We start from the raw sequence: 13,919 nt of genomic DNA on the forward strand, positions 1-13,919 counted from the left end.
TAGAGAGGGGGAGCGAGGGAAAGAGAGAGAGATTTGGGCACATCCACCACCTATGGAAGAGCTCTTAGCATCCTACAGTTTCACCAGCAGATGGTGTCCATACCTGGACAAATTCAGTACCATCTAGCAAACAATTTACGGCCACACTAGATGTAATGTCGGAGTTCCATCATTGGAGCTCTTGGAAATCTTGATAAAGCCAAATTCTTGACTGTGGAAGTGTCTAACAGGCTTTGATTGAATGTGTTAAATATGCCTCCTCTAAACCTTCACACCCAATGCACAAAGGTCTGAAAGAAACACAAAATGTGCACACCAGGGGACAGGATACTGGGAGTAGGGCTTGTGTGCATCAAGCTGGCATCCCTAATATACACATTGTATTCTCTCAACATAAATTACGTTGCTAATTTGAATGCAGAATGGTTGACTTCCCCCATATTTACAGATGGGAAGGGGAAGCTAAAGCTCAGCTATATGAAACAATTTCATATATGGTTGCAGCCAGTTATTTAAGCAAAGTATTGGAGATGGGCAGATTTACAAGAATGTAGGAATATGCTGCAACGGCTGACTTGACTAATTATGTACGTGTAAAGGAAGAAAGGCAGAGAACACATGTATCTGTGGAAAACTGGACCCTCTACTGAAGGTTTTGGAAGAACTGCTTTTAATGTATTCAAGATGTGACAGTGTGTCGGATTCGAAGTAGTGCAAGTGTTTTTTCCAAAGCACACAAAATGGGCTTCCTTCACATTTTATACAGAGGGAGCCACGCTGTCTAGCCCATGTGAACTGCCCCTTAACCCAGAGATCTGGGGATAAGCTGTGGCTATTCAATGGTAAGGAAATGGCACCAGCCAAGATTCAGAAGCAGCCGCCTCTGCATTCCTTTGTATATTCCTGGATTAATTCCTGGCACTGAGAAGAGGTCGCAGGCGGAAAGCCACTGAACTTTTGGCTCAATTTTTCTGCTGTAGCCAAGTGGAGGGGACAAGAGTGAAAAGGGGGGCAGCTCTCTAGAGAATACTGCAGATCCCCTTTCTGAATTCCAGGTCTCTACCTGAATTTGCATGGAATTTTTAGTAGCCCCTTTATTACTACAGGGTATACAGAAAATCATATATTCCATCTATAAGCCAGCTCTCACCGACCTGCTGAAGATGTTTAGGACTACAGCTCCCATCATCCTCAGCCAGCATGACTTGTGACCTAGTCCAATACTCTGACCACTGCAATCATGCTGGCCAGAAACTGAATTCTGGCTGTTCTGCAATGACAGTTAATTCCAGTCACGAACGACTCTGGGGTTGCAGCGCTCATCTTGCTTTACTGGCTGAGGGAGCCAATGTTTGTCCGCCGACAGTTTTTCCGGGTCATGTGGCCAGTATGACTAAGACACTTCTGGTGATACCAGAGCAATGCATGGAAATGCCGTTTACCTTTCCGCCGGAGGGGTACCTATTTATCTACTTGCACTTTGACATGCTTTCTAACTGCTAGGCTGGCAGGAGCTGGGACCGAGCAATGGGAGCTCACCCTGTCGTGGGGATTCGAACCGCCAACCTTCCAATCGGCAAGCCCTAGGCTCAGTGGTTTAGACCACAGCGCCACCCATGTCCCTATATTCTGGCTGTAGGCTTCCTCAAATTAAGCTCTGCAATGTTTGAAGGAAAACACACATGCACACACAAATGTTAGATGGACCAGGACACGGCAAACATATCTTCTCTCCCAGCTTCCAACAAGCATCAGTCTTAAGCAAAGTCCCATCTGGTAAGTTCTTGAGTCACCTCAAGGGATTTAATTAGCAGATCCATCACAAGCGGTATAAATAATGACTAGTTTGTAGATGCTGCAGACATCTCTTGATCGCTTAGTGAGCAGAAGCATTAACAGGGCCCATCTGCTAGAAAAACCCCTTCAGGATTGGATATTGTATTTGACAAATTGTTTCAACCACAGCCATATTATCCCTAGGCTCCAGCAATCAGGTTTTATGAAGGACTAACACACATCAGTAGCAAAGCCATATATCAGATAAGCAGCTAATTTCATCAGGGTAGCCATAAATAACTGTCCACTCTCCTGCTGGCTGCAGGGCACCTCAATATAAAGATTGCTTACATTAAGTCCTTTAACGTTTAGGAGAATACAAGAGGCAGCTTTTTAAAACGTTGCTTTCTGAGCTTCCAAAGTTATGTTTAAGGAGCAAAGGAAAACAATCTGGATTGCATAATTTAATTTAGAGGAACAGTAGACCTGGACACGGGTGTCAATGAAAGCAGTGCCACCCCTTTGTGCTTTATATTTTATTATTAGGCTGTGTCTACATTGGGGATTTTGCTTTGGTTGGTTCAATAATGGTTTTGTGCCACGTCACAACTGGTCAGTGTTCAAATGTTAGTTTTGACCAATAATTGTGATTTTTAACCATGTTTCTGCCTTTTTAATGTACTGTATTTTAACACTGTATTTTAATGTACTCCTACTATTATTTTGTAAAGGTAAAGGTACCCCTGCCCGTACAGGCCAGTCTTGACAGACTCTAGGGTTGTGCGCCCATCTCACTCTAGAGGCCGGGGGCCAGCGCTGTCCGGAGACACTTCCGGGTCACGTGGCCAGCGTGACAAAGCTGCATCTGGCGAGCCAGCGCAGCACACGGAAACGCCGTTTTACCTTCCCGCTAGTAAGCGGTCCCTATTTATCTACTTGCACCCGGGAGTGCTTTCGAACTGCTAGGTTGGCAGGCGCTGGGACCGAGCAACGGGAGTGCACCCCGCCGCGGGGATTCGAACCGCCGACCTTTCGATCGGCAAGCCCTAGGCGCTGAGGCTTTTACCCACAGCGCCACCCGCGTCCCTACTATTATTATTTTGACTTGTAAGTAAACAAGACCGTGCATGTAGTGTTCTTCAGGCATCCTATATGTATTAAATAGGGACAGCTCATTAAACTGGAGGAGAAATCAGGCAGGTATTGCCCTACCCAAAAGCCTAATTTCATTGGGTTGTAACCAATGGTGGCTTTGGTTTGAGGGGGGAACCTATTTCACCCCCCAAAATCAGGGTGCTTGAGGTCTGCCAATTCCCATTATGTACTGCAGTTCTCAGTGCTGTAGCCCATTCTGTTTTGGAGAGTCTCCCTACCTCCAGATCAGCTTTCTGTCATGGCCCTGGAGTCAATTTCCCCTTCTTCCAGGGGATGAGGGGAAGGACTTGAGTCAGAAGGAGAACTGCATGAAGGGCCAGCTCAAGTCATTTTGCCGCCTGAGGCGAAGGACAAGGCGGTGCCCTCCCCCAAGGCACATACAGAAGCCTATTGGTAGTTGAATCTCTCTCCAATACTGTTGAAAGGACAGCATATTCCACTGCACTTAAGGGCAGCAGGCGAGCACAGAGAGTACAGGGCAGGCCACATGGCACTCACAGCTCTGGCCATTCCCTGCATCTTCAGCATCAGCCACCTGAGGCAGTTGTCTCACTCTGCTTCATCACTGACTGCATGCAAGGCCACACCCAGCAGCACTTCTGCAAGGTGAGGCTCTGGTGCCAGTGCCCTAGGACTGCCATATCTCAGACTCAAAGGACCCCATCCCAGAAGCCCCAGTGTGACCAGAGGCACCTTTCAGTGAAGGTGCAGCTTGCAACTGAGATCCTGCTGCTGCTCCTATACTGGGCTCAACTTTGTCCGTTTCTGAAGCAACAGTGGATCTCTTGCTCTCTGTTGGTATTCAGCCTGAACCCTGCACGGAGCAGCCTAGCTGCAGGTGACCTCTCATGGAGGGCATAAAGGATTAATTGAATTGGTGGGACTGGTGAGAACTGAGTGCCCTAACTTGTGGAAGCAAAAGCAATTCCCGCTAACCACCATTAGATAAGAACTGTTGATTTGAATTTCTGGATGCTGATCAGCGCAATTCTGAACAAACAAAGTCACAGTGACATCTTGTGTTTTGACAGTGAAGTAAGACGGTCCTATACACTCTACATGTCGCAATCTCACCCTTGGACGTCACTGTCTAATATTAGGCATGTCGATTTGGGTTGGCATAGCTGGGTGCTCTGGCGAACAAAATGTCATGTCAGTGACTCATAACCTCTCCTGAGCTATTATCAAGCACCACTGGCTGCCAAGCGGGGTCAGCACACACCACCAATGAAATTCCACAGGTCGTGACATCACAGTCAGTATGTTCCAACCCAAAAATACTTCCTTTTCCAGGGTAGCAGCTCACAGGATTGAATCACAAGGCTACAGGTTACAGTGTCTATCCTTCAAAGATCAAAACGAACTTGCCGGGAACAAGAGGAACATAATGCAACACAGCTGGTTGTCTTGTGATGTACTTTAACACAAAGGAACAACATTTCACAATGCGATAAGTGTTAGGTGCATTCATTTGTTAGCTTGAAAATCACAAATTAAAGCTGTCATCAGATATGACCCGATTAAAGCAGTCATACCTGATAATATGTTTGCTTCTAATTTCTACATGAATACTTTCATTTTGGGGCTCATCTGCAACTGTTAAATCATCATCTTTTTTGGTCCTGTAAACATACATCATAGAATAATTCCTTTATGCACATGAATGCTCAGAACACCTAAACAGAATTCATACATTTTCCTCCATTATTCAATAGAAATATATATTCCTGATTCAGGATTTTTGAGAAAGTTGCAAACAGTCTGTAAGAGGAATAGTGCTTTTTTTGGATTCTAAATGTTGGTAATAATATACTGGATAACACTTTATTGCACCGTTATATTTCTTAGTAAGAGACCACCCCCAACAGTGTTAATTGAGAAAGCCAATTGCAAACCAATGATTTGATGCTTGGATACAATTTTTAAAAAGTGATCTCCTTGGTACATTGTTAATTGTTTAATGGTTCAGTGCTATGGCTAAAATCAAAAATATTTGTGCAACTAATTCTGTGTCCAAGGGGCTCCTCCCATAGCAAGCAGTTCCACACTTACGAAACTGAATGAGGGTACTTCCCAAGGCAGATTTTGAAATTGCATGAGAAAAACAGAAAACTCCACTGGGCATGCCTAAGACCTTTTCTAGAGAAGTTTCCTTGAGCAGAATCCAAAACCAATATTGCATCTGATTCAAAATGTTACACTAAAACGAGTGAGGCTGCAGGATCAGATGATGTTCATTATTAAGCAGACTGATTGAGAGCTGTGTGCAAGTGGCCTCTTGAACTTCTCTACTCCTGTTTGTAGGCAGAGAAACTAGGAGGAGCATTTCACTAAATTTCTCCAGGTGAGGGACAAATTCTCCAACAGTTTCTCAGTGGCTGGCGCTCATCATTAGTGGTAATCGTAACAAAGACCCCACCACCACCCCCTTTAAGGTTTTGTTTTATTTTATGTTAGCACCTTTGCTGACAGCCTGGATCAATATCTGGATGTGGCATTGTTCTGGGACATCAGTAGCGGGAAATGGTGGTTGCTCCAAAAAGATGGTGGATGATATTCAAAGTCACCTTACTTCCTTATTTGCTAGTGGCAGCAGCAATTGTGTTCGAAACCACGCCTGCCATTTGCAGCCTCCACAAACCTAGCATCTTTCTGTGGGAAGAAAATGGGGGCCAGCACAAAACCAACCAAACAAACAAAATGATGAGGAATATTCAGAGGAATACTTCCCTAAGGTGACTAAGAAAAATGAAAAATCACATCCGTTTTCTCGGGGGGGGGGGGGATTCTTCTGAGAAATTTCAGCTCAGGTCTACATTGATTAAGTCATCACAAGGATATATGTATATGCAGCTACAAAGCAGACTTTGTTTTGATGCATGCAAACATTTACTTGTAGTTTCCATCTAGAGAGGAATAGGAACTGGTGGTGAGGTAGCTGACCAGGAGGTAAATTTAGCAGGGATAAATAGCAGCAGAGGGCATCTTTTAGCAGCTGCAATAGTCCAGCAGAAAAAGATCAGGACTTTGAAGAGGGAAATCTGATTTCAATTCCCACTTACAAAGCCACACGGATAGTGTTCAGCTCAGTTACTATCTAATGGTTTCTTGTGAGACGAATAACATGAAAATTACATACCCCAAATATGTTCATAAACCTCAACAATTAATTTAAAGTATGCTCATTAAAGAATTATTGAAAGTGGATTATTGATGTACGCATTTCATTACAATGAACCTAAGAACCCCATTGCTAAGTGATGCACAAGCCAATCAGAGCGTGGCTTTGGCTGCAAATACACAAACACCGATGCAAAGCAGACCTATCCAAATCATGGCACAGGCTGAGTGCAGATGCCTTGCGCACCAAACACACAAAAGGTCTGTGGGGACCAAATGACAGGCCAGACGAAGGGCTTGTGTAGTTGCTCTACCAATCCACACAACTTTTGGAAAGGTAGCCAAATGAAAATTTATATGTGATTTATTATCGTGTTTTTCATACCACTGCCACCCTGTTTCAGGTTTCTTCCAGTTTGGGATATTTATTATGGTTGGTTTGCCCAAGTGACATCTCAATGAGCTGGTCTCAACGCAGCTGTTTCAACAAAAGAAAGCCAGATGTACTGCCTCATCCCTTGCTGATAGAAAAAGCTCATTTTCCCTCAGTGACCCCATTCCCAATGTCCCTTCTTGAAAGGGTGAGGGAGGGAGAGAGAGAGAGGGAGGAAGGGAGGGAGGGGGAAGATGAATTTATTGACCTACAAGGCTGACATTTAATCTTGCTTGTTTTCTTCTCATGTTATTTTAGCCACAGTCTTGTAGTGGCTTCTTAAATACCCAAGGGAATGGCTCCAGTCACGTTGCCATCAATCTCTAAGGCTACAGCCAGTAAAATTCTGTCATTCTAAATTTGGGCTTGAAACTGGTTTAGTAGCTGGAGATATGGGCGAAAGGAGGAATCAATTTTTGGAGTATAAAAACCAGAACATCCAACTTGCTTTCCCATTCTCCACAAAAAATAAATAAATATCACTGATGATCTAGAATAGCAATCTGAAGCCTTGCTGGACCTAGAGTCTGATAGCCAGAAACGATAACAAACTTTTCATCTGTTTATGAACTTTGTAGCATAATTACACCTTTCTCTTTCTCCCTCTGGGGTGACCACACATAAAAGGGCAAAGCAAAAGGATGAGTACAAGTAATTCCCCCGCAAACCCAAAAGATTCCTAAAATAGAGGAATCACCTCAACTGAAAAACACACACAGAATAATTTTAGTGCATTAGGTTGTGTTATAAATGCATCTTATGTTTCACAGTGATACAAGAGATACCAGAGATATAAAATGTTGGAAGTGACTTAGTCAGATAGCTGGTTAAATGAATCAAGTGAGATCATGTGGCTTACAAAATATGTTATGATTGCATAAAACAATTATAAAAAAGACAGGGTCTGCATTTATTATTTTAATGAAGGCTTTGGTTGGTCTAATAAAGGTACCAACAATTATATTAGGAAACACTTCCTTTTTTTCTTCAAAACTCGTTTGTCAAATTTAAATGGCTGCAGATATAATTGATTAATGAATGAACCAACACCCATTTTCTTTACTTGACTAAGAATTGTTTGCTTGGGTATCAGCCCTAAATAAAAGCATGAAGCTATGTTGTTATGCTGTTAATATATTTTGCATCATTATGCAGTCCACAATTTGATCCATTTGGCTGGCCTGCATGCATGGTCTCTCTCCCCTCCCTCCCACACCAATGGCCCACTCGCCTTTCGGGGGCCCTGTTGTCCGATGTGACTGGAAATGGAAAGATGACTTACAACCTAGTTTATTTGTTTTTTTTCCCTTGGGTGAAGAAGGATTTCCCCGACATCTTGTTGAAAATGATTTTTTCCCATTGCTTTGTCCCTGGGGATTGTGCCATCTTTTATCAAGGCCAGACAGTTTCTATTTCAACACTTGTTTAAACACTTTTTTTGGGGGGGGGGTCTCTTGTCCTAAACAGCTCTTTGCAACCAGCCAGCCAAGATGCCTTCCATCTTCCAACTGGAAGAGAAGCATTCTTAGTGTACATGTTATGCCAGTTTGGGTATCGCTCCCCCCAGCTCTCTTGGCTGATCTCCTTTTTGCCAGCCTCTGCTGGCAGAGTGGGGCAGAATGATGCAGCTTCCACCTGCCAAACACTGGAGGAAGCCAGCAGAAAGTCCTCAAATGGAGTATTCCAAGGGTGGGGAGCGGGCAAGGTTGAGCCAGCCCAAAATCGACTGGATCCCAAGCTAACCTCACTGGGTTCGATTGTTTCTCTCTTCCAGCTTCCACCGTGTCAGCCACGGCCAACAGGACCGGGGAAGCTGCAGAGACCCAGCAGTGGGGTGGCAGTGGGTGTTTGGATTGCACCTCAATCTCCTTCTTGATTGTTACCCTCTCTTCTGACACCACTAAACCAAAATATCCCACGTGCGGCTTACTAAAAAATGCATTGACACATACACACAGGACAGAAAAATAATGTGATGATGACAGAGTCCATCTATTACATTTCGCAGGGCTTCTTTTTGGAATGCTTCCTTGGTTAAAACTTCACTGGAAATCTTGTCAACTCACATGGTTATTTTTAGCTGAGCTCATCTTGTTTGGTGGCTTTGATGTGCTGACTTACTAATGAGAAAGATTTACACACAGAGAGGATATTAAGAATGCAGAGTCCACTGATGACATGGTACAGTTGGAAGGACAGATTAACATATAAAATTGCATCAAAGATGGAGAAACAGAGTACAGTGGTACCTCAGGTTAAGAACTTAATTTGTTCTGGAGGTCTGTTCTTAACCTGAAACTGTACTTAACCTGAAGCACCACTTTAGCTAATAGGGCTTCCTGCTGCCGCTGTGCCACCGCTGCACAATTTCAGTTCTCATCTTGAAGCAAAGTTCTTAACCCGAGGTAATATTTCTGGGTTAGCAGAGTCTGTAACCTGAAGTGTATGTAACCTGAAGCATATTTAACCCGAAGTACCACTGTACCTGACTTGAAACTCCTTATTCTGCAAGTTTTAAATTTAAATTAAATTATTTAATTTGGTCTTTTTTATTTTAATTTTTTATTTTAATTGGATTATGATTGGATATATTAATTGGATGTTTTGTATTCTGCAAGTTTTAAATTATGCCCAAAGGTTCCATAAAATGGGCGGAACCTGATATTAAAAATTTGGGACTTGCCTATGTGCTATGGGCAGGGAAGGGAGGGGCCAGCCCTATGAGGCAGAATGAGTAAGATCATGAATGTCATGGGGGGGGGGTGTCATGAGAGGGCAGAAAATGGTTAGGTTACTTAAAATGTTGTTTTTATTGTTCTTTTATTCCCAGAGAGAGACATTTCTGGAGATTCTGTTTCAGGTGCCAAAAAAACATGGCCAGCGTTGCACATTTTGCACACTGACTTGTGAGGGAGGAGGAAACCATTTGCCATTTTGCCTCAGGCGGCAAAATGTACTGGGACTGCCCTGTGGAAACAAACCCTCCTCATTATTCTCTGAAACATCTAGACACTGTTTTTGGGTCAAAAAAGTTAGTCATACCTTTCTTGCTACTTGAGTATATAAATATACCCTGTAGATAAAAACAACTTGTTGACACTGGCTATCAACCATCTAATTTTGATGGATCTTCTAGAAAATTACAAAATGAATACCTGTAGGTGAAATAGTATAAATGGTGAGAAAGCCTGATCAATCTTCAATCTAGCCTGATCCACATACACAAAGGTGATCAGTTGGGCTATTAAAACAATTTAGCAGTCAGCTATCCTGTGGCCATAGTTTGAAATCTAAGCTAAGTAAATGGATATCTAGTGGGGGTGGGTAGTTAATTCCTGCAGATAAACAACCCTTTATGGTGTTTAACACACATGAAGTCATAAGTATTTTGAGGCATGAGGCAAGTAAAAATAGAGTCTTAAAACTAAAGGTCTTGGTTTTAAATGGCTTACTTTAGGTGCAAGTTGGGCATACCTAGTGGGAATTTTGAGTAGCAGATTCATATGCTACACAACATTTGAAAATCACCTCAGTTTCAAAAGCAGTTTGCCATAGGATAGAGGGGGATAACGCTCAAGAAATCTAAATCCCAAAGCACCTTGAACATAACAAACAACATACCAATGATTCCTCAGTGAAAATCGGCAATGTGAGGTATGCCAATTTAGATTGCCTCATGATGAGGTTGGCCCTACACTGTCAAAGTGTAAAAACTGTCTGTGGACAAACGTTGGCTCCCTCGGCCAGTAAAGAAAGATGAGCCCCGCAACCCCAGAATCGTTCGTGACTGGACTTAACTGTCAGGGGTCCTTTACCTTTACCTTTTTTAAGCAGAAAGGCCACAGCTCAATGGTAAAGTATAAGGCTTTACTTGCAGAAGCTCCCAGGTTCAATCCCCAGTATATCCTGGCACGGCTGGGAACATCCCCAGTCTGAAACCCTGGAGAGTTTCTGCCAGTCAGTGTATACAATACTGCATTAGATGGGGCAGTGGTCTGACTGAGAATAAGGCCGCTTCCTATGTTCCTTGTAATAACACAGACAAGAAGCTGAAGGGAATGTGAAACGTTTTCAAAAGGCCAAACTAAACCTTCCTTTGATTTAGAATTAAACTGGCATTTTCAAGTCTTCACCATCGCTCACACATTACATTTTCTGTTGTGAGCCTAAGAAGTCTTAAGTGTGCATGAATGTGACAACACATGCATCATAGACACAGCAACTGGCCCGTGAGAACTGGGCTGCATCTCCCCACAGAAACCTGTGTTGGATCACTGAGCCAGCCTCTTTAAACCATAGTTAAGTTAATTTATGGTTTAACGGTGAAATTGCGGCATGCTTCTGCATGCTGCTGAAATCAGAGGTGTTTTCTTCCTGCTGTGCTGCCAGAAGTTAAGCTGCGGTTCCGGCTTATCACTACGTCTGAACCTGGGCTTGTGATGGTGCAGCAGGGTCAGGGGAGGAGCGATGTGCCTGCTATTTCAGTGGCACAAACCAGGAAGCTGCACTGTGTCACCTTCAAACCATAGTTTAGTTTAACTATGGTTTAAAATGGAATGCCGACATATGACCCAAGCCTACGCCAAAGAAGCTTGCAGGCTGAACTTAAGAACTAAGTGAACTAGTACAATGCCTAACCCTTCTACAGTTGCACAACTTCAGCTCAATCGTGAGCCGGGCCCTGCTCACGAGCCGGCTATGTCTATGGCAGAAGTTTCAGGACGCCAGATGCCTCAAAGATTTAATTCCACGTTAGATTTCCGACTGGCACTTAGGAGAACTCCAGCTGCTTCTGATTATAGATGTTAAGCACTTGAGAGGCAGCCAGAGGATATGTTCTGATGCCATCCTGCTGATGTATATGAAGACAGTTATACTTTCACCTGAAGTGCTTATAATTTCCTCACTTTAAAACTACTGCCTCTCTTCTTCCCTTTTGCAAACCTAGCCTCCCCCAGCACTCCACCTATTGCACACCATGTAGAGCTGAGAAGCAGTTTGACCTTCTCATTAAAATGAAAGAAGTTTGACAAAGCACTGAAGTCTATCGTTGCAGGAGGAAACGTTATGCTTAGAATTGTCATGCAGCTGAAAGGCTGAAGGATTTGGAATTGCGAACATCTGCTTCGAGTATTATTATTTTGTGGGCTTTTCTTTTCCTTTTTTTTTCAAAAAAAGGAAAACCACACATATTTTGCAGAGCAGTCATAATCAGGCTTCGCTTCAGAACAGGTAGCACCATTACTCCTCTTGTACCAAACAAGAGACTTGATTAGAATACTAAAGCAGCCTATCTTCCTCATTATGGGCATAAATACAGGACTCATATTTGCAGTGTGTGCCGTTCGGAGGGTACATATATTTAAAAAATCGCTTTTCGCAAAAGACTTTTATTCCAGACTTGCTTATGCAGCTCTTAAATCTGACATGATTGCCTCATTTCAGCATTAAAAACCCCAATTTAAAAAGGAAAAAACAAATGGGGGAGACGCTTCACACTTCTTTCCTATTGTTCAAACATATTTTCCAATGGGGATAAAAAGTTGTGTTTTCCCTCCCTTTTTAGATGCATTTATAATTTTCTGCCATCTACTTTTCCTCCCTATGCCTAAAGTTGAAAAGAGATGGATGGATCATCTGACGAGCACACAATATAAAAAACATATATCTTTCTCACTTTACAATCACAAAAAGATATGAAATATACATGCATCTGAAGTGTTTGCCAAGTCACTGATTTCTGCTTTGCTCTACAGATTATATAAAACCGAATTACTGTCCTTTATTGTGTTGTGTATATAAACCAGATGGGTTTTTTAAAAAGTGGTGATTAAAGGAACAGATGCAGTAGGATTGATGGTAAGAAAAACAACAGGGTTCAGCCATATAAGTCAAGCAAAACAAGAGACAAATTGTGGTATAAAATCTAGAGATTTGTGCAATCAGGGACAGGGATGTTTTAACCCTTACTGTGTGATGTGATGTGGATAGTTATTCATCTTTAAAAATTCTTTGTAGTGGAAAATTTCTTTATTTCATCATTCTGTCTACCAGATGAACAGAACAAGCAATTTTCTTTTCAGATCGTAGTCTGGAGGATGCCAAACAAAAAAAATGAAAGATACTGCTGTCCATAGTATGTGTGTAAGAAGTGAGAGTTCTGCAGAAGCGAATGTGCTGTAACAAATCATGTCACTAGGATGGCTGCAGTTTCAAAGATCCTCCACCACGAGAAAGACCACAGGTGGACATTCCACCTGAATTGTCAACATACCTGCTTCATCATAAGATACCGTCAACTTTTCCAGCATTTCTCGGTCAATGGACAGAATTTGTTGTTCCAGGATGGTCTGGTAAGACAAAACACTATTCTCTTTGTCCTTTTCATAGTCTTGAAGGTGCTGTTTTAAGACTTCAGGTAAGCGGGATTTCACATATTCTGCTGCTGACTATAGAAACAAACAAAGAAAGAGAAAACCCAGTTAGTTTTGTTTGGGTAAAGCTTAGTTACTTGATTTATCTGTTTTGTCACATTTCTCCTTGTACAGGCATATTTAAACACATGCAAAAATATTAACGTTTTCAAAAAATGCAGTAATATCAGAATTGTGAAATAATGAATAAATAAAAGGACGTACTTCTTCACACGGCACACAGTTAAATTCCAAAATCCATGACCACAGAATGAAGATGAAGTAATGGCTAGCAATGGGAGGGCTTTAAAATGGATTTAGACAAATTCATGGAGGATAGGATATCAATGGCAACTAGCCATAATGGCTATATATTGCTTCCAATATCAGAAGGGGTATGTCTCTGAATACCAGCTGCTGGGAACAACAAACGCAGAGAGTGCTATCGTACTCAGGTCCTGCCTGCAGACTTATTGCAAGACATCTGATTAGAACAGGGTGGACTATTATGTTCTTACCCAAGGCCAGTCAAGTTATTTTGGCGCCTGAGGCAGAATATTCCACAAGTGCCTCTCCCACTCCCTGGCAGTATAAACACACACACACAAATTAAAATTAAAGAGGAAAACATTTGCTGCCCTTTATGACACCCAAAGTCAGCTACTCGGGCAGTTGTCCCCCCATGCCTAATGGGAGGTCTGGCCCTGTTCTTCTTGATTTCTGAACTAGCTTCCCCTCCCCTTGAAAAATCATGTTGCAGTAATAAGGTATTGTGAGCATTTGCCTTCGCTGAGACATCATCATCACAACAACAACAACAACAACAATAATTTATTATTTATACCCCGACCATCTGCCTGGGTTTCCTCAGCCACTCTGGGCGGCTTCCAACAAAATATTAAAATACAATTTTAATTTCTGGATTTCTTTGGATCTGGTTATCACAGATCTCTACCCTATTTACTTCTGGTTTCATGGTAACCATGTCTGTGGGCTCCACAACATTTTTTTAAAAGAAATAT

General features: G+C 42.4%; 1 protein-coding gene across 1 annotated transcript in view; it reads right to left on the reverse strand.

The window, feature by feature from the left end:
* Window positions 1–13,919, reverse strand: part of PPM1L (protein phosphatase, Mg2+/Mn2+ dependent 1L) — a 173,354-nt gene that overhangs the window by 32,771 nt on the left and 126,664 nt on the right. Inside the window, exon 3 of the mRNA XM_053390424.1 lies at window positions 12,759–12,929. Within this exon, the coding sequence (XP_053246399.1) occupies window positions 12,759–12,929 (171 nt within the window). The remainder of the gene's footprint in view (window positions 1–12,758; window positions 12,930–13,919) is intronic.

This window comes from Podarcis raffonei, chromosome 5 (genome assembly GCF_027172205.1).
Source record: "Podarcis raffonei isolate rPodRaf1 chromosome 5, rPodRaf1.pri, whole genome shotgun sequence".
Taxonomy (NCBI): Eukaryota; Metazoa; Chordata; class Lepidosauria; order Squamata; family Lacertidae; genus Podarcis; species Podarcis raffonei.